The 20,081-nt window shown below is 42.9% G+C and overlaps 1 protein-coding gene across 2 annotated transcripts in view; it reads left to right on the top strand.

Annotated features, from left to right (window-relative positions):
• GRB10 (growth factor receptor bound protein 10) overlaps positions 1 to 20,081 on the top strand; it is a 414,148-nt gene that overhangs the window by 333,139 nt on the left and 60,928 nt on the right. For both annotated transcript variants that reach the window (XM_030205442.1, XM_030205449.1), the window contains 3 exons: positions 693 to 849; positions 8,510 to 8,625; positions 19,064 to 19,138. In XM_030205442.1, coding sequence (XP_030061302.1) covers positions 693 to 849; positions 8,510 to 8,625; positions 19,064 to 19,138 — 348 coding nt within the window. The remainder of the gene's footprint in view (positions 1 to 692; positions 850 to 8,509; positions 8,626 to 19,063; positions 19,139 to 20,081) is intronic.

Raw genomic sequence — 20,081 nt, 5'->3', positions numbered from 1 at the left:
GGGTGGAGAGCAGTTTTCCGGTAAACTCTGTACTGTTGCAAGCTGAATAATGGTTTATACGGTAGAGAGAGAAATATGCTGCATCTGTTACTGGTGTGCTGGAAAGTGAAAGAGATCCCCCATCCCCCATCTTTATCCCTTCTGTGCAAGATTTAGTGTGCAAGGGCCATACATTCACACTTAAATGATATTAACTGAATGCGATCATCTGAATTAGGATGTGGCCGGCAAGGACTGGTTGGAATTGCTACTTCAAAGAGCTTGAAACTTAACAGGAGAAAGACTGTGTATTCTGCAGTTTTAACCCAGTTTGTAGACATGTAAAAATACTAAACGGGTTGAATGGGATTTCTGCTTCTCCACCCCTCTTCCCCTAAATTGTAATTGTGCAGAAGCTGCATTATATATAATATATAAATAAAACAGATGTAACTTATTGCTATCATACAGAAATATTATATATCACATAAATAAAACAGATGTAACTTATTGCTATCATACAGAAATATTATATATCACTGTGAATTAAGTATGCTGTTTTGTGGAGTCTGACTATAATGCCTTAAATAGATCGCATGTCTCCTGTTTGTATAACTGAAAATATAGACATATTGACATATTAAAATATCTGCATTTAGTCCATGTTGTCTTATAGAAACTGTAAAGTCTCTCTTTTTTTTTTTGTATTACAGGTCATAAAAATCTATAGCGAAGATGGGACAAGTAAAGTGGTGGAGATTCTAGCAGACATGACGGCCAGGGACCTCTGCCAGCTGTTGGTTTACAAAAGTCACTGTGTGAATGATAACAGCTGGTCTTTAGTGGAGCACCATCCTCACTTAGGAATAGGTAGGAAAAGTAAAATACTGTATTCAGACAAGTGCCATATGAAGGAAGGCTTTGTAACACAAGAATAGATGTATGAGTGGGGGGAGGAGCTGATGCAATAGTGTGCTATGTTTGCATAGGGATAGTGTGGTTTTATTGCACACATTTGTGGGCATACAGATGTAAAAGTGGGTTGCACATGAGCTAACCCTGTGGAAAGCCAGCCGCCTGTAGATACCTGTGCGCAGCATATTTAAATCCGTGATAAAGAGGCTATTGACTATTTGTGCAGATGCAGAGAGAAGTGCGCAGAAGACCGAAAGGATGAGCACAATCCCAGGGCTTTAACGCCAAGTCTGAGGAAGCATAAAAGATTGGGGCTTATTCTTCTGCAGTCATGGTTGTGGGGATTTCATGCATGTTTTTTCTCTTAACTGCCAGCATAGAGCCACAACCTTTTCTTTCTTGGATCCACAAAAACGCATAATAATGATAATGAAAACCTCACAGAACTGATGTTGGACTGTTGAGCTGCATGCACACATACAGGTCTGAGCACAATTATATTGGCACCCAGAGCAACCCATGTGCTGGAATGCTATTCTGTAGATAAGTATCAGTATTACAAAAAAATTGTATGTGCAGATGCTGTTAGTTTTCAGTTCTCCACATGTGCACAAGCTCTTGCTGTTGTGGTTGTAGACCTGTATTTGTATACATCTGTGCTGCTCCCACAGCAAACTCTACAGCCCCCCCCCCCCCCCCCCCCGGGACACCGACATGGGGCAGGAGGTCCAGTGAACCTACAAACTCCCCCCAACACGAGGGACTGGAGGTCTGGTGGATCTCAGCCACCCTAACCCCCCCAACACCCAAAAAAGAATCCCTGGTGGCCTAAGTGGGCTGCCACTCCAACCCCGATGCTTCCTGGTGGTCTAGTGGAGCCCCCCCCCCTGTACCTCTCTCCAATGGAGGAGGGAGTAGTACGCTTCCTTCTCATTCAGCACCGCCTTCAAAATGGCAGCGCCCTGCCTATTGCACCCTATATGCTGGGTGAGGCTTTCCTACCTGCTCAGCACATCCCAGGATGTACAGAGTAAGGCGTCGCAATTTTGAAGGTGATACTGGATGAGGAGGGAATGTGCTACTTCTTCCTCAATCGGAGTACGGGGAGGAGGGCTCAGCTAGACTACCAGGGAGCATTGGGATTGAGGGGGCAGCCCACTTGGGCCACCAGGGATTCTTTTTTTGGGTGTTGGGGGTTAGGGGGACTGGAGATCCTCCAGACCTCCAGCCTCCTAGGCCCTCAAGTTGGGAGTCTGGACCTCCAGCCCCTGTGTCACTGTCTTGAGGGGGGGGGGGGGCTTGGGGTGGTGGCTGGCAGGTCTGGGGTTCCCATGGCCCTCCATCTCCTCGTTTGACAGGTCTGGGCTTTTGACAGCCCGGACCTGTCAGACTAGTGCGGGACAATTGTGCCTGAGCTGCACTTTTTTCCCTTATGATCAGAGCTAATTGTGTGCCTATATTTGCATGCTATTAGCTCTGATCATAGGGGCGGTATAGGCTCCCGCTCTTCTGTTGCTATTTTTAGAGTGCTGTTTGGAACAGCACGGGGCTTCTGATCCTTTCTCTATCAGTGATGAATTTGTTGCTCAGTTCTCAAACAGGGTGGCCAGTAAAGTGTTTGAAGTAATAGCCTTTGATGCCTGAGGAGTATCTTGGCAGCTGGAGATGGACAGATCACTGGCAGATAAGAGCCTTAGATGCCAGTAGAATGTGCTGAAATGATTCATCCAAAGTCCCTTTGAGCAATATCAGAATGCACTGAAGAACCTGGTTTATAAAAAGTAATATTATGCAACTAGCAACTCTTTTGCCTATTTTTTTTGTCTCTAAATTTTTATGTTTGACAGTGCAATTACTGCACAACATGAACATAGAAGGTCTGGTTAATAGTAGAACATTCAAATTGCATGAACATCACCTTTTAGCCAGTTATCACCCTTTCCTGATTCCTGCTGTTGGGGATGGGAGCCTGAAAAACAATAGAGATAGAGATTCAACCAGTGGCTCAATCTTTAGACATTGTGAGCCTCCTGTGTGGTGCTACCTGATGGGTGGTGTAGCTCAAGTGCACCCTGATTTTGAGGGTCTTGAAGTTAGTCTTAATTATTCAAACACTAGGAAGTCATATTAATCCAAAGCAAAATATTTTATCCAGGCTAGTCCACCTAACAAACATAGCAATAATGATCCTCAGTAGGGTACACAGTCGTGATAATCGGTAGTACTGAGCACAGTAGAAATAATGGTCAGTGATAATTGCAGCCTATTAATTCTTCATAGCAACTACAAGAGTAATAGTGTTTATCAGGGAATACAGGCTTAAGGGGTCCTCTTACTGAGGTGCGCCAAAAAATAGCCTGTGCTGTTGTAGACGCATGTATTGGATGCGCGCAGGTCCATTTTTCAGCGCGCCTGCCAAAAAGGCCTTTTTTTTTTTTTGCCAAAAACGGACATGCGGCAAAATGAAAATTGGCGCATGTCCATTTTGGGCCTGAGACCTTTCCGCCTCCCATTCACTTAGTGGTAAGGTCTCACAGTGTTATCGGGCAGTAATCGTCAGCACGCATACAATGCCAATTACTGCCCGCTTAGCGTCGCTTGCCAGAAAATAAAATATATTTTCCGGCGTGCTTAGTGGACGCACATATAAAATAAAATTACCACCCGGGCCATGTGATAGTCGGGCAGTAATTCCAAATTGGCGCCCATAGGCACCTAAGCGGCTTAGTTAAAGGGGCCCCTAAGTGCCTTCAGTAAAGAATACTGCAGAAACAGTCTTTGGTAATGAAAACAGCAGTAATAATTCTTTGAAAGATGCTCAACAAGAGGCCTCCATAAAGAGTTCAACAAAATACTTCCTGTATAAAAGAGCCCAGCAGAATAAAATCTTCATCGTACTGCAGTACAATCATTTAAAGGAGTAAGATGGTGTTAATGCTCGGTGCTCTTTCCCTGGCCTGACTAACCCATCCTGCCAGTTCCTTCTGCCTTTCACATTTTCTCAAACGTTTTTTTTTTTTTTCAGGTAACACATTCATGCTGTTTTTATCCACAACACTTTTGTGTTAACACAAACGTTTTCCCTCCTGAGAACAGAACTGAACACAGGTTGCTGCTGTGTCAGGACTAGTGAGACCCCTCCCCACTTCCATTTTCAGCAAACACAGCAAAGGCTCTAACAAAGATTAAATTGCCTCACTAGAACATTTGCAGATGGAAATTTTTAGACCAACAAACAGTGAATTTTGCTTAAGTCCATTTCCTTCAGAAATTTGTATGTAATTCTTGTAGTCTCGGTAACCATTCCTTGGGTTCCTCTCTTCTCTCCTGTGCAGCAGACAGCTCAGGTGAACTTACTCTGTCTCTCTTCTAGTCCTCCTTCCCTTAGGGCTAAGGCAGTATTTTATCCTGTCCCAGGGGAACTGGGACCCTTCCTTTCTGCATTATGGCTAGACTAGGGAAATGCTTCTCCCCTCCCCTTTTTCCTTCAGGAAAGGTTTCTCTTTCACTCCAGGTACTGTAAAGCCCCTCTCTGCAGTCTGCTCTTTTGTTGTACTGCTGTGACAGGGGAGCCGCCTACTTATTCTCCCTGTATATTGTAAACAAGGCTCCTACTGGCTAAGTCCGTGAAGCCTCCTCACCACCAGCACCGAGCTCTCTGTTTTCCTCTTTGTGTTTCTTCTTCTTTCTTGGGCCTGTTTTTGGGATTGGCAACCCAAGCCCCTCTTCTTCAACAGCTCCTCGGCTGTTTTAAACCCAGTCCAATTACAGCCAGGGTTCTCTCAGCACAGCTCAATAAAGTCAGGCTGTTTCTAACACAGTCCAATTACAGCCAGCCTTCTCTCAGCACAGTTCAATGGAGCTAGGCTGTTTCAAACACAGTCCAAGTACAGCCAGGCTTCTCTCAGCCCAGCTCAATAAAGTCAGGCTGTTTCTAACACAGTCCAATTACAGCCAGGCTTCTCTCAGCACAGTTCAATGGAGCTAGGCTGTTTCAAACACAGTCCAAGTACAGCCAGGCTTCTCTCAGCCCAGCTCAATAAAGTCAGGCTGTTTCTAACACAGTCCAATTACAGCCAGGCTTCTCTCAGCACAGTTCAATGGAGCTAGGCTGTTTCAAACACAGTCCCAGTACAGCCAGGCTTCTCTCAGCACAGCTCAATAAAGTCAGGCTGTTTCTAACACAGTCCAATTACAGCCCGGCTTCTCTCAGCACAGTTCAATGGAGCTAGGCTGTTTCAAACACAGTCCAAGTACAGCCAGGCTTCTCTCAGCATAGTTCAATGGAGCTAGGCTTTGCGCGGGCTCAAAGCCTTGGGTCCCACCCTCTAGGTCAGTCTCTATTCTCCTGACCTCCTCCCGCTTTGACCCAGGCCTCTCCCCTATACCTCCAGTGCTGGCTGAGCCATAGCCAAGAGCTCCATGGGTTCCTCTAAGACCAGCTCAGCCTCCTCTTGCTCCATCGCCTCGGGTTCATTCTCCCCTTCTCCTTCAGTAGCCCAGTCCATTTTCTCCTCCCCCCACCCCTTTTCCAGCTGATTACACTTTTCTTCATTAACTCTGCTAGGCTGCTTTTCCTTCTCCTGCCACCGGTTCCACCACCTCCTCCACCAGGTGGGAGAATCAGCTTTTCCTTTTCCCTGGCGGCCCTCTTCTGGAGCTCCTTGGTTCTGCACCCTACTTCTCCTCCCCCGGAGCTCTCCTGTGGCCTTCTGGGAGTTGTAGTTTCCCATCTTTATGTCCCTTTTGGGCAAAACCTGAGCATCCCTAGGGTCTTCCCTCCTACCCTCCGGCTCTCTTTTCTCCGGTGGGTAGCTGGGGTCCCTCTTCCTTTCGGCATATTCCTTACATATCTTCCTTTCGGCATATTCCTTACAATATGAATTTTCAGTAGTACTTTGAAGAATGCTTTATAAAAAGGCATCTATGAGTGAAGGGGCAGTACAGTACCTAGAAAGACAGGGGGAAAGGTCAAGGAGCCTGGTTCCTGCAATCACAGTACATACCTAATGCACCATATGTTCTTTATACATGAAGTAATTTTATAAACGCCCATTTCTGCATGAAGTAATTTTATAAATGCCCATTTCTGCATGAAGTAATTTTATAAACGCCCATTTCTGCATGTGAACAGTGTTTGAAGTACAAATTGCTTGATAAAACTACCTCCTATATATAAGTATAATACTGGAGATCTATGTATAACTCCATACATATAGCAGCTATAGGTTGAGAAGTTATACCTTCTCTTTCTACATCAATATACATGTCAGTTTTTATGATCAAATGATAGCTCTATAATCTAGGCACCTGCATCTATGCACTTCATATGCGTGTAAATGTCTAGACTACTAGTAGTTACAGTTTACATTTTATTAAATTTTCTATATCGCCTGGCTCTCTAACACAAAGCAATCATAGTGGTGTACAATTTAAAAACAAAACAATAATAGAACTACAATTTTTGGATAGGAAAGAAAGACATACAAATCACAGTAAACAGAAATCAGCAGCAACATAAGCTGCAAAGGACTCAAATACAAATCAACCTACTACTCATCCAGCTTTTCCTATGTAAGCACACAACTATGGAACGCATTACCAAGCACCGTGAAACAACTAACTTGATCAAAAAGGCATACTCTAACGACCCAACTTAAATGCCTTAACCCTGCAACACAACGAAACCAAATCTCGTACTGGACATAACTTAACTCTTCGCCCTTACGATTCCCTAATGTGTCTGTAACACATGAACTGTACCTTACTACAACATCACTCTGTATTTGTTCATACAGATATTGGTGATGATCGCCTGTACTGTACTATGTAAGCCACATTGAGCCTGCAAATAGGTGGGAAAATGTGGGATACAAATGTAACAAAAAAAAAAAATAAAAGTAAATGATGGCAGATAAAGACCTGTACGGTCCATCTAGTCTGCCCAACAAGATAAACTCATTTTACATGGAATGCAATACTTTATATTTATACCAGAGTTTGATTTGCCCTTGCCATTCTCAGGGCACAGACCATAGAAGTCTGCCCAACACTCTTCTTGTACTAAAAGCTGAAGCTAACACCGAAGCCCCTTAAAATTTACACTCAAACCCATCCATATGTATTCAGTCACGATCAGGGCTCACAATCTTAAGTTTTGTGATTTAAAATTGCATTTTCTGTGATTTAGTTGTGAGCATTTACACCAACTCTAGATATAAAAACTGACATGCGTATTTCATCTGGTTAAAGTAGGATCCCGAATTGCCTTATGATTTAGAATAACGGGTTGATACTGTGATCCTGGGCAAGTCACGTTACCCTCCACTGCCCCTAAGTACCAAACTTAGATTGTGAGCCCACTATGGACAGAGAAAGTACCTGCATATAATATATGCAAACTGCTTTGATTGTAGCAGAGAATAGCAGTACATCAAATGCATTTACTGTGCGTAAAATAAAAAGTGATTATGATGTGGGTTCCCCCACCCCTTTCACTGTCAGGAATGAAGTTGCTTGGAACCAGGAAGACATTTGCTGACTTTCAGCAAATGGGTTAACATATACTTTTGTGCTGCTGTGCCAGGATTAAATGAGTCCAGTCTTGCCTTTCAAGCTAATTTTGCCTTATTAACGTAAAATAAGCCATGAAGATATACATCAAACACGCACACACATTCTTATTTTTTGATATTGATAGATATATATTCTAAAAAATGTGCTGTTAAAAGCTAAGGAAATTAGTCTGTAGCTCCCTTCTGCTGGGTTTCTACATGTTCCTAACCACCAAATTAGACACTTTTTTTTTTTTTTTTTAACCTGGCACTTTTTTTCTTTCAATGTGAAAGAAAATCAGTGCTGCAGTCTGATGCCATGAACCTATATATAGCAATATAGCCCAATAACCTCCATCCTATACTTACCTAGTCTGGCCATTACAGTGGGTCACAGATCAAGAACAATACACCAGGATGCCCTCTGGAACCACTGCAATTACAGGTCCTGCTGAGTAGACTAGATGAACCAGTTGACTCTTTCCTGCTCGGTTATATCGAGATATAGTATGTGAACCAGTGGTTGTCTGATGCAGCACAAAGGAGAATGCCTTAATGTGTGCATCAGGCTGATTTAGTCCTGGGAAGACCAAATTGACCAATTCACCAAAAAGCCTTCTAGATGCCTTGTGGATATGCTACCACAGAGCATGTTCAAACTGAGCCCCAGAGGTTTTCATTCTGTGGCACATTATGCTTTTAAAACATCAATGGGGTCTGTCATTAAACGCAGACCCACAAGTAAGTATGAATTAAAAGCTTAGATGTGGGAACAAAACTTTTTGATATCTTTCACTTTACATGCTCTTTCCTGCTGAGGCCTAAGTGTGTGATGCAGCAGGTTCAATATCACCACTTGGTCACGGGAAAACTTGCACATTTAGTAGAATGGCCTTTATTGTGCCCGTGTTCAGGCAGGTTTGGATGGAAAGCTCTTGGCACTGCACTTCAAACTCATCTACATGGGTGAACAGCTTAAGATAGTTTTGCTTTAATTTTCAGCTCTGTTTCAAACTAAAATGTCTGTGGCTTTGTGTGTGTTTTGTTTCTCCCCTTTACAGAAAGGTGTTTGGAAGACCATGAATTGGTGGTCCAAGCTCAGTCCATGATGGGAAGTGAAAGTAAATTTTTATTTAGGAAGAATTATGCAAAATATGAATTTTTTACGAACCCTGTGGTGAGTTTCTCTGCTTTTACATGTGCTTTTTTTTTTTTTTTTTGGGGGGGGGGGGGGGTACTGCTTAGATTCGCTGGCTGAATGTGCTGTATAAACTCACATGTTCAGTTCATGTCCCTCACCTTCAGGTTTGTCTCTGGTTTCTCCTCCCGTGGTTTCTGTCCACATAGCATGCCTCCCTACGTGACTTGAGGAGACACTGTCAGCCCAAGGTCTGGATGGGCAGTTATTCCCAGATGCACCCTCAGCATGGCTCATTGGCTGGCAGGAGTTGCCATAGAGGACAGTCTTCCCTCCTTCCCACCCAGGCTTGTGTGCATTACCTCTGCAGCATGCCTGTTCCTGACCACCCCACCATGAGCTGGTGATCCTTGGCAGTAGCCTGCTTTGTTTTTATGCTACAGCTCAGGGAAGTAGGAGGGCAGGAAGGGCCAGAAATTATTTTTACATAAGGCATTAGTGCTGGGGAGAAAAGTTATTCTTTATTGGAGAGAAATGTATGCCCCATTGGAGGACAAATGTCACCAATTTTTGTTTGATTTGGTGCTAATCGAAAGAAGCTGTGTGGGCCAGTGATGGCCTTAAGTGGCGGGAGTTTCAGTCTATCTGGGAACCATAGTGGCTGAATCTGTTCCATAGAGAACGCAGCTTATGTAACCCCCCCCCCCCCCCCCCCACTGCTTGTGTAAGGTTTATCCCCTCAACACATGCATATTCAGTCAAAATTCAGCTGTCCCCCAACTCAGTTCTTCGGGACACACCTAGTCTCGTTGGGTTTTCAGGATATCCACGATGAATATTCTTGAATTAGATTTACATACACTGCCTCAATTGATTGCAAATCTATCTCATTCATATTTATTTATTTATTGCATTTGTATCCCACATTGAGCCTGCAAAGAGGTGGGATAATGTGGCTTACAATTCATCATGGATACTGGAAATAGAAGTGAATATACATTTGGTTTACAGAGGGTTTTGTGTTACATGGTGGTGAAATACATGATGGTATTAAAGCAAAAGACATTATAAGACAGTTCTGGAAGTTTTAAAGTTACACATGTTGATCTTTGTGATATATCTTGTCGAAGAGAGAGGTTTTCAATAGTTTGCGGAAATTGGTCAATTCATAGACCGTTTTCAAGTTACGTGGCAGCGCGTTCCAGAGCTGCGTGCTCGTATAGGAGAAGGTAGATGCATGCATTGATTTGTATTTCAGACCCTTACACTTGGGAGGATGAAGATTAAGGAATGTGCGAGAAGAATTTTTTGCGTTCCTGGGTGGTAGTTCTATTAGGTCTGACATGTAGGCTGGGGCGTTATCAAGGATGATTTTATGGACTAGGGTGCAAAGTTTGAATGTGATGCATTCTTTTATTGGGAGCCAGTGTAGTTTTTCTCGTAGGGGTTTCGCGCTTTCGTATTTTGATGTGCCGAATATTAGTCTGGCTGCCGTATTCTGGGCTGTCTGGAGTTTTTAAAGTATTTGCTCTTTACAGCCAGCGTAGAGTGAGTTACAATAGTCTAGATGACTGAGTACCAATGATTGTACCATATTGCGAAAGACAGTTCTTTAGATATTCATTATGGATATCCTGAAAACCTGATGGGACTAGGTATCACCCCAAGGACTGGGTTGGGAATGGCTGATTTAGTCAATCTCACACTCATTCATACACTTTTTATACTATTGCTATACTCGTTTTTTTGTCTTGGACTTGGGAAACATGGATCCATCTGGATACTCCCTTCTTTATCTGGGGCCTGTTAGATTGGGGATGAGGGGAGCAAGGGAGGGTGATTATATATGTGGGAGAGAGTATAAAGGCATAATCCAAGGTATTTCTTTGTAGTTTGTTTTATTCATGGAACTTGCCTGATCAGAAACTGATTGTTTATTTTGTACCTGTTGTATGCAATATCTACCCAGTTAAGAGTGCACTGTGTGTCTTTCATAAGGTTATGTTTAAAAATTGATTTTATTGTTTATTCCATGATGTTGTGTTTTGCATATTTGTAATGTAATTCACGCCTAATAAAAAAAGGTCATTGTAAAAAAACAAACAACCCCCTCTCCCGAAATAGAGTATGTTTCTTCTAAGCATCTTTTCTCTTCCCTGTCACCTCCCAAAAGAAGACAAATGTTGGCTTTTGTTTCTCTCTAGTACTGAAGTAATGGAACTATTGTAATTAAATCTTAGAAAGGAATTGTTTTAGACATGGATTGGATTTATTGATTTTTAAATACTACATTTATATCTTGGTGATTAAAGTGATTTATAAAATGGTATGGTGTTACAATTATAATAAGCTTGTAGTTTTAGCTAATATAGGGGTGTGCACAGGCAAGAAAAAATTGGTTTAGTTTCATTTTTTTCACAAATTTCCCCATTTTGTTTTGTTCACACATTCATTTTAATAGAGTTCCATTGGTGTCCTCAGCAGACCAATCCAGAACCTGTGGGTTCTTTCACTGACCAGTAGATGGAGACATAGAAACAAAATAGTTCTGTGTGATTTGCTCCTTAAAGGCACCATGCAGCCTTAGTTACTCAGTATTTTTCTCTCTAGCAGATGGTGATAATATACTGTGCAGGTCCTGGGCTGAACAGGCCAATACAGCTCCTGAACCAGTTGGCACTGGATAAACAGAATAAAAGGAAATGGCTCACACAAAAGTAAAAATAGTAGGGAATACTTCAAGTCCAAGTCCCTTCCCTCTTACTCTCATTTTTCCCCTGCTGGGGTTGTCTTGGGGTTGAGGGGTCTGACCTTTTGCAGCACAAAAACTAAGCCACAGAGATGACAAGCTGGGGGAGCTGACTCAAACATTGACGTGTACAACAGTACACTGAGTAGAAGTCGAGAAACTGAAATGACAGGCACAGAGGTGCTGGGATGCAGAAGTAACAGGTATGGGAGGTGCCTACTGAGAGGCGTTGTGTTCAAACAGAGCTGAGGTACAGAAGTGATAGGTACGGGGGTGCCAACTCAAACTCTGGCCTTTATAGTATGGCTCAGAACAGCAGCAATGACACAAGGATGATAAGCAAGGACTTACTGACCTAGGTGCTAGATTCTTCAGCATTTCATTGGTGTAGGGCTGAGATAACAGATTCAGCAATGCTAGGTCGACCTCTTGAGTTGGCAGTACTGCATAAGTTGCAGACTTGATCGTGGAGCCAGTTCAGACTCTAGAAAAGGCAACAATGCTCAGATCTCAGCCCAGTCTCAAAAATAACCGGTATAGAGAGGCCTGATTAAATTTCAAAGGTAATTCCTCAGGACTCTTGGTTCCAGTAAGTTGGTGTTTATAACATTCATATCTTGTAGTGGTTAAAATTTCCTTGAGGTGGCAAACTTATTTTTCTGTCAAGGCAATCCAGTGCAACTGCTGGCAAGGTGTGTCTAATACTGTTTGTACTATGGTGCTCGCCATTCATCTTTTGAACATTGTGTTTCTCGGTTGACTCTGAGGCTTTCATAGTAGAGTTTAGGCACTGGCTCCAAGGAGAATAGTCCTAAATCCCCCTGCAATTACTTGTCTTGAGTCAGGCTTTTTCAGAGATCTGTCTTAATTCCCCCATCCCTTTCCAAAAAAAATGGCATTATCAGAGGGGTCATTTTCCCAGAATTTGGGGTTCCTCAGCTACAAAGTTCTAAATCTCTTCAGGATGTCTGGTCATTTTCAGCCTCCAGATCACTTTCTCTGCTCCAGCAGAACTGGAAATCCTGTTTTTCACCTTCTTCTGCTTCTTTGGGCAGGGAATCGAGATTTCTCTCACTGGAGCATTGGGGTGATGGGAGGGGTATTCATAGTAAGTGACAGCAGTGTTGCTGTGGGTATGCTGTTTGTTGTGTGCGCACTCTTGTATAATAAGTTGCTGTAGTTTCCTATGTTTTCTTGAGCCTCAGTTTGGCACGCCCATCTACTGCCATAGCCTTGCTTCCTTAAATTTCGATAAGGTCTTGAAGCCTGGCCATATAGAGCTGACTTACTTGAGAGGTTAAGATGCCTATGGAGAGCAAGTGATGTCACCACTGGGTAATGGACATCTAGGAGCATTGCTTCATTGGAGTTCAGGTTTAAACTAGTGCGATCATGCTTCCCCCCAGGCTAAATCCTCCCCAGTTACTTGTGCCGTGCTGATGACCTGATGGTGACACAGAAGAAACTTGAAAAATTCAAATTTGCTGCAGATAATAGAGCCACGTCTTCGAGCGGCATGCAGAAGGAGGCTTCTGCTCAGCCCAACATGTTGCCAGCCGGTTCTGACTCCGAAGATGACCATGCAAAACTTTCATTGAGCGACAGTGAGGTACCGAAGCGGGATGTGGGCACATGGTTCCAGTACCTGAAAAAGGAAATCTCAGCAGTCCGGAAAGATATCCACACGGCAGTGGAAGAGATCAGAGCAGATGTGCATGAAATTGGAACTAGAATTGAACAGGCTGAAGAGTTTTTGAAGGGGGTGGAACAGTCTGTGACCACGCTGCAGTTGGATCTCCAGTAAGAGTGCAAGATGCAACAAGAGTTGCAGACAGCCCTGTAGGATTTGGAAAATTGATCCAGGTGCTGTAATTTTGAGATTTAAAGGTATACCTGAATTGGATAAATACAAAAATAGTACCCAGGTAATTTATCACATTTGTCAATTCCTGCTGAAGAATAACAAGGAGCAGCATCTGGGTGCGTGGTCTGTTAAATTACATAGGGCTCATAGGAGTCTGGGACCCCCACAGGGCTATATTCCTCAAGATATTATAGCATGTTTTCAAGACTATAGTGTTGAGGCAGTTTGGAAGAGAGCTCGAGTGCTGGAGGAAGTGCTTTGGGACAACTGTACAAATAACTGTTTCAGGACCTTGGTGAAGCCAAGGAATATGCAAGAAGTTACCCATTATCTTCAGAAAGCAGGCCTGCACTACTGCTGGCTATACCCCTTTGGACTTCTGATTACATGGGGGGGGGGGGGGGGGGTCAGTCACACAGTGTATGTACGACTGTAGAAGCTTTTGAAAGTGTTGACTGAGTTGGGCTGTACCGACCTCCTAGTAAAGCTCTCCTTGAGGTGGAAGGCACTGGATCCGCAGGCACAATCCACCTGGCAAAAAGTGTGCTCTACTTGTGGGCACTCTGCTGCTGTAGAGGGAGCACCTGGTGCCTCAGCTGCATAACTCTTACTTTGTATTTTAATAGGGGGACTTATCTATTCACTGTTGATTGCTTCTTTACAGGGGCTCAAGTCTGATTTGTTATGATAATGGAGGGGGGGGGTTGTTGTGACAGTGGGGAAGAATGTTATACTTTCTGGTTTGGCGGTGATGGAGGAGGGGATGTGAATGCTTGTGCACCAGGAGAAATAAAAGGAGTTGGAGATTCGTTTCTTACAAGGCTCTAGCAATGGCTGTCTTCCTTCAGGAGACAGCTGGCTGGTCAGGGCTCTGGTCAACTGGAGATAGGAATTGGAGTGGGGAACAGGGAGATGGAGAGTGAAGGGAAGTTTACTTGAATGTTGAGGGGTGTGAGCAGAAGTCCGGGTTGAGCCCTGGAATGTGCATGGTGTGAATGATCCAGGACAAAAGTATTTGGCGTGAATTGAAGCGTTCACGTTGGGATGTTCTGTTACAGGAGACTTGCATTAGGAAGAGAGATGCTCACCTACTCCAGTCCTGTGTATTTAGTGAGTGTCTGGTACGTTCTGATCCCTCAGTTGGAAAGAAGGGTGGGTTGGTGATCTACATAAGATAAGGGATTCCTTTCCTTCAAGAGGCGATTTATAGGGATCCACCAGATAGGTGTCTTGCAGTTTGTGGGTGGGTTGCTGGGAAACAGTTAACAGTGATTAATATTTATGCTCCTAATGTTGGTCAGGGGGATGCAAACATTATTTGGGGGGGGGGGGGGATTTCAATTCGCCTCCTCAGGCATCCTTGAATCATTCCAAAGGGGGCACTGAAACTAGTCATGCCACAGGAAAAAATTGTTGCATTTTCTGAAAGTTCTAGATCTTAGATTCTCAGGATACCTATACCAGGTTTGATGTGTTTTAGTGCAACAGTCAGATTTGGGATTAGGTCCTTGACACTCATACTGGGAGCATACAGATTTTGTACCACACCCCTGTTTGGCTTAAACTGAAGGGTCTAATATGTATGAGCTCCTTGGAGGAATATGGCGGTGCTCTTTCTTCTTTTGTTTGAATGGAAATCTTTTGCTAGTCCAACCAGCAGCTCTTCTGGTCAACTTTCCACAGATTTAGTCCACCTCTCCTTAGAGTTCTGAAAGCCCCTGATGGAACTTACAGCCATGTTCTTACCCCTTGGTGCTAGGAGGCTAGAAATGGAAGTTGTGTGTCCTGTAGCCCTGGCTTCTATGTTGGGGGTGTTGGTTTCCATCCTCCTCCTCCCTCCCCCATTATCTCAGAGGCTACTCCAGATGGAAGCTCATGCTGGCTTCATGATTGTCAATCACCTGGGTTACAAGTTCTTGGTCTTACATATTTTTGTCTAGGGATGTATCTGCTGTTCCAACTTTGTAGAAGAAAATTCTCTCAGGGTTCAATTTTTGGAGTATGAGGCTTCTCTCTGGTGAGTTTGTCATGCAGGAGCCAGACTCTGGTAGGAAATGATTAACCTTGTGGCATTAGCTGGAATAGCACTAACCGACATACATTCCATGTAATTGCCATTTGTCTCCCTTGATATGTCTGACTTTCCATATCAAATCCTTAAAAAAAAAACACACACACACACATGCTCTTCATGGATGTCATAGAGCTTAATCTCTACATAGTGAATTGGCTGTGCTTTCAGGCCAGTCTAGATACTTCTATAAAATGTGCCAGTTGCATTAATGTCTCAGCCATAGGAAACGGCCCATACTGTACCTTCATCCTTCCCAGAGAAGTCTTGTTTTGAGACATTGTATATTCACCTTTTGGCGTAAGAGTTGTGTTGTTGGGTTTTTTTTAATGTCTCGTGTGTCAGAGGATAATCTTCGGTTTCAGGCGTGTCTCTTAAATTCTAGAATTTCTGTCTTGTACCTGTTAAGCAGAGCTTAATAGTTACATGGCAGTTTATATTGTGATGGTTTTAGTCTGATGTTTCCGCTCTTCTCTTTTGCTGCTCTAGATGTATTAGTTCTCCCCACTCCATGTAGTTGGTAGTCTACAGTGGTGTACAGAAATTGCCTTCTGGTACAACCCTGGAAAGCCAAATCAACCCCATAATTCATTGGGGCCTGAAAAAATGTGTAATGTTAGCATGTCCAAGGCAATAAGGAAGCCTCATAGGGGATCTCATAGGGCATTTAACTTTGTGGGCAAATTGCGAGAGGTTGCTCTAATTTGATGTAGATGGAGCAGGAATATTGTTGCTCCTTATACATTTGAAATTCTTATGCTCCTGTTCTGCAAACACAAGTGGTTGCTGGGTGCATAGCTCAGCTTATGCTGTCACAGGTTTTGAAATCTCACTCTTGCTTGGAAGAGGTTTGCTATATCCCACAGGTTCTGGACTGCTCTGGTGAATATACAAAGGAGAGAGATAGAAGATGATACCTGCTAATTTTCTCTCCGTTAATCCCACCAGACCAGTCCAGAGGCCCGTCCTATCATTTCAGTGTTTGATAAATCAGTCTTTCCTTCTGATTACGCAGGTTCAAGGTTCAGTTTTTCTTCAATGTTAACCTTTCCAAATTAGTTAAGGACGAAAGATTGAACTAACTAAATTACATATGATGTCTCAAGCAGAAGAAAACCTATGTCCATTGCTTTGTCAGTCAAAATATTGAGTAACTAAACCTGCATGGTGTCCTTAAGGGGTGAATTACACAGAACAATTTTGTTTATTTGATTCCATCCGCTGGTTGATGGATACATCCCACAGGTTCTGGACTGCTCTGGTGGGATTACAGAAAGAACGTTAGCAGGTAAGATCTCATTTCTACTTTCAGTGGTTTATAAATTGATTTAACTTGCATTAACCAACGGATTAAGACACGGCTTTTACTGCATGTTAAATCAATTTAGTGTGCACCAATTTTTTTAAGGCACACTAATAAATTGAATGTGCTCTAACAATGCCCATCTCTATTAGCTAAACTTTCAGCTACCCTTCTCCTACAGCTGCTGCTTTGGGCATCAAAACCAACTGAATCCTACCCAATATAGGCTAAAGTGCCATAAGCTGCTCTGGTATTCAGGGTTTCCCTTTTTTTTTTTTTTTTCCAAGGTGTGTATGTGCATGAACTGCTGTTATGCACATAAATTTGCACCTGATCCAGGGTTGAGGGTGGATGTCCCTGTAATTTTTATAATGTTATTGTTCTCTCCTTCCCCCCCCCCCCCCCCCCACACCTTTTTCTTCTTTTCTCCTTTTATTGCTACTGCCCCACTAGGGGTTCAGACTCAGACATTCCTTCATTCTCTGTCTCATCTCAGTTTCTCATTCCTCAGCTTTGCTGCCATCTTTTCTTGTCTCACAACTCCTTAGCTTTCCCATACACCTCTATCCCACTGTACTTAAGTTTCAATATCACACTTACATTTATATAGTTTGAGGCAATTCACAGCATTAACAGACAAAACATCTCCTTCCCCACCTCCAGTTCCTTCATCTCCATGTCAGGCCTCATCCCTATAATGCCACCTTCTTCATTCTTATTTCTTCCTGCTATTACAATCCCTCTTTCCTAGCATTTATCAATCCTGCCTTCATCTCCCTCTGCTACAGTTAACTGGCCAGCAGTGCCATCACCTGCTGTGGGACAGGCTCCTATCTCTTCTGTGCTGGCACTGTGAGCAACTTCTGAAGTCATATTATGCTGGACTTGTTCATCATCTCAAGGACTATCACTAACCACACCTTCTCCAAAAGACATTACACGATGTGATATCCACAAGCTAGCCTTCTCCGGAGTAGCCCCCACACTCTGGAATGCACTGCCTGAAAGGTTCCACTTAACACAAGACTATCTCTACTTCAGGAAGCAGGTGAAAGCTCGGCTCTTCAACCAGGCCTTTAATAGAAGAAGTAACTAACTTGTTAGTCTCACTCACACACACAAGGAGTGACTCGGGCTGCACATACTGCAGCAGGACATGTTTATCCATTCCTACCCTAGTTGAGATAATATTTAACCATCGTTCTGACCTCATATGCAACTTCCTTTAAATCAATCACCTTAATTTCTAACTCTTCTTACTGTCTTACCTATCTATATGTTCCATCTTTGCTTTACCCTTCACTATCTATTAAAATGTTCTATTACATATTTTGTTGACGTATTTTTATTGCTGTAATTGCCTGTTTCTCATGTTTGATCTATTCTTATTGTACACCGCCTTGAGTGAATTCCTTTAAAAAGGTGGTAAATAAATCCTAATAAATAAAATAATTAAACAGTAGGAAGCACTGGCCCTCAGGGCTTCTGAGCTTTTATTTCAGGTTACAGTTTTGAAATTGTGTGTGGTGTTGACACACTCAGGATAGAGCAGGTGTCTGTCATGGAATAGGCTGTAGCATGGACTCAGATGTGGCACAGGTGACCACTGAAACAATGCTGTACATGCATGCATCAGCCTTCCAGGAAACATTTACCTATATGTTACCATTTTGTTCTCCCCCCTCCCCCCCAGGTCCAAATTATTGCAATGACAATCATCTGGTTGAGACACAGACTATAGTTCGCTTCAGAACCCAAAACATGTGTGCTTACAAAATGGTCAGTAATGTTGAAGTTGACTGGTATTCCCTCATTCGTTGTCTAGATAGTATATTACATAGTAACATAGTAAATGATGGCAGATAAAGATCTGAACAGGCCATCCAGTCTGCCCAACTGTAGAGCCTTTAGTTGGACCTGAGAATCAAAACCTGTGTCCCCCCTACCTGATAATGCCTTACTTAGTTTTTAAGCTAGTTCCATACACAACTGACACAAGAAATATGATAATGTTTTGTAGGCAAGTCATTATTTCCAAAATGTCATGCCCTTCTTCTGGAAAATATTTGCAGTTATGTGAAAGCCATATGAACAAGGATCCCAAGCCACCATGCTACGATCAACTCCTCGTGCTGGGTTCTTAATTTCGAAAAACAATTTCTGTGCCTCAGCAGTACCACACCGAGTGAGCCTAAATATGCCAAATCCTTGTAAGCTAAGCAGGTTTGGACCTGACCACTATTTGAAAAGGTGACCATGGGGAGGACCAGGTGCTGTTGGCTGCAGAAAGCAACAACAAACTCTGAATACCACCAAGGGTGCCATGAACCGTGGTGCCCCCCCCAAAAGTGCCACCATCACTACCATGTTCCTTGAGCTCATCAGTTTCAGTTGACAAACCTAAATCATTAGGCCAGGTCCAGGTTGTGAATGCAGTGCATTTACAAATGCATTCAAGATGATGAGTCCCTTCTGTTTTATCTCCTTTAGAATTACTTTCCGGAACATATGGTGGCCTCGTGTCAGCAATCAAATGGCAGTATTTCCCCATCTCAGCTCCTGCAGGTAACGGAGATGCTTGCTAATATATTCCAGGTGAAGGTGAAACAGTAAAACACAGTAACGATTTCTTGGGAAAATGTTTACACATCTGCCAGTGAAGAGAGAACATTGCAGGACTGTACAGAGGGAAAAGGGGGTAATAGTTCAGAGCGGAAGTGGTTCGTGTTGGTCCTCATGGGCTGCAAACTGGTTTGAGTTTCCAGACTACTTACTGACTGCTCGTGCATTATTTTACTTAAATGTCTTCCAAGAACCAGTTAATTTTGTGTCTTTAGGGCTCTTTTGAAAATCAGACCCTTTTGTGGACCTTGAGGACTAGACCTGGATCACTTCAGGTGTATGGTATTGGGATAAATTAAAAACGGGAGTTTTATGCACCCCTCAGGTGAGTGTCCACCTTAACGCTTCTCAAATACATTTCATGTGACACTTTTTTTTTTTCTTTTTGGCTCAGTCCTCATGGTGCACCAAACCAAGTTTCTCAATGTCCTAGTAACTTCATTACCCATTTATTGCTCGCCAGTTGACTGAGAATGCAAGGAAATATAATTTTAACTAAAGTGGATAGTCTGAAAAAAAAAAGCAGAAACAGAATAAGATTATTTAGGGGACTTGATGTATAAACATGCTTTTGGCCACTGTTGGAAACAGGATGCTGGGTTTGATGGACCTTTGGTCTTTCCCAGTATGGCACTACTTATGTACTTATATAGGTGATTATATGGTCTTGTTAAATATTTATTCCCTCATTTACACCTTTTTTTTTTCTTTGTCAAGTTTTTTCTTGGCTTTATTTGATAATTCATAAATAAAAATTGAGAAAGAAAGCAAATACAGAATTTTGGTGTCTGATTCGACACTGAAACCAGACTGGAATCCGGGTTCAGGTTTCAGCCAAAAATGCCTGTTCATTTTTAGCTGAAACTCGAAATTCGCTCCTCCCCCT

Source organism: Microcaecilia unicolor, chromosome 1, assembly GCF_901765095.1.
Source record: "Microcaecilia unicolor chromosome 1, aMicUni1.1, whole genome shotgun sequence".
Classification (NCBI taxonomy): Eukaryota; Metazoa; Chordata; class Amphibia; order Gymnophiona; family Siphonopidae; genus Microcaecilia; species Microcaecilia unicolor.
This window is presented reverse-complemented; position numbering and strand designations above follow the sequence as displayed.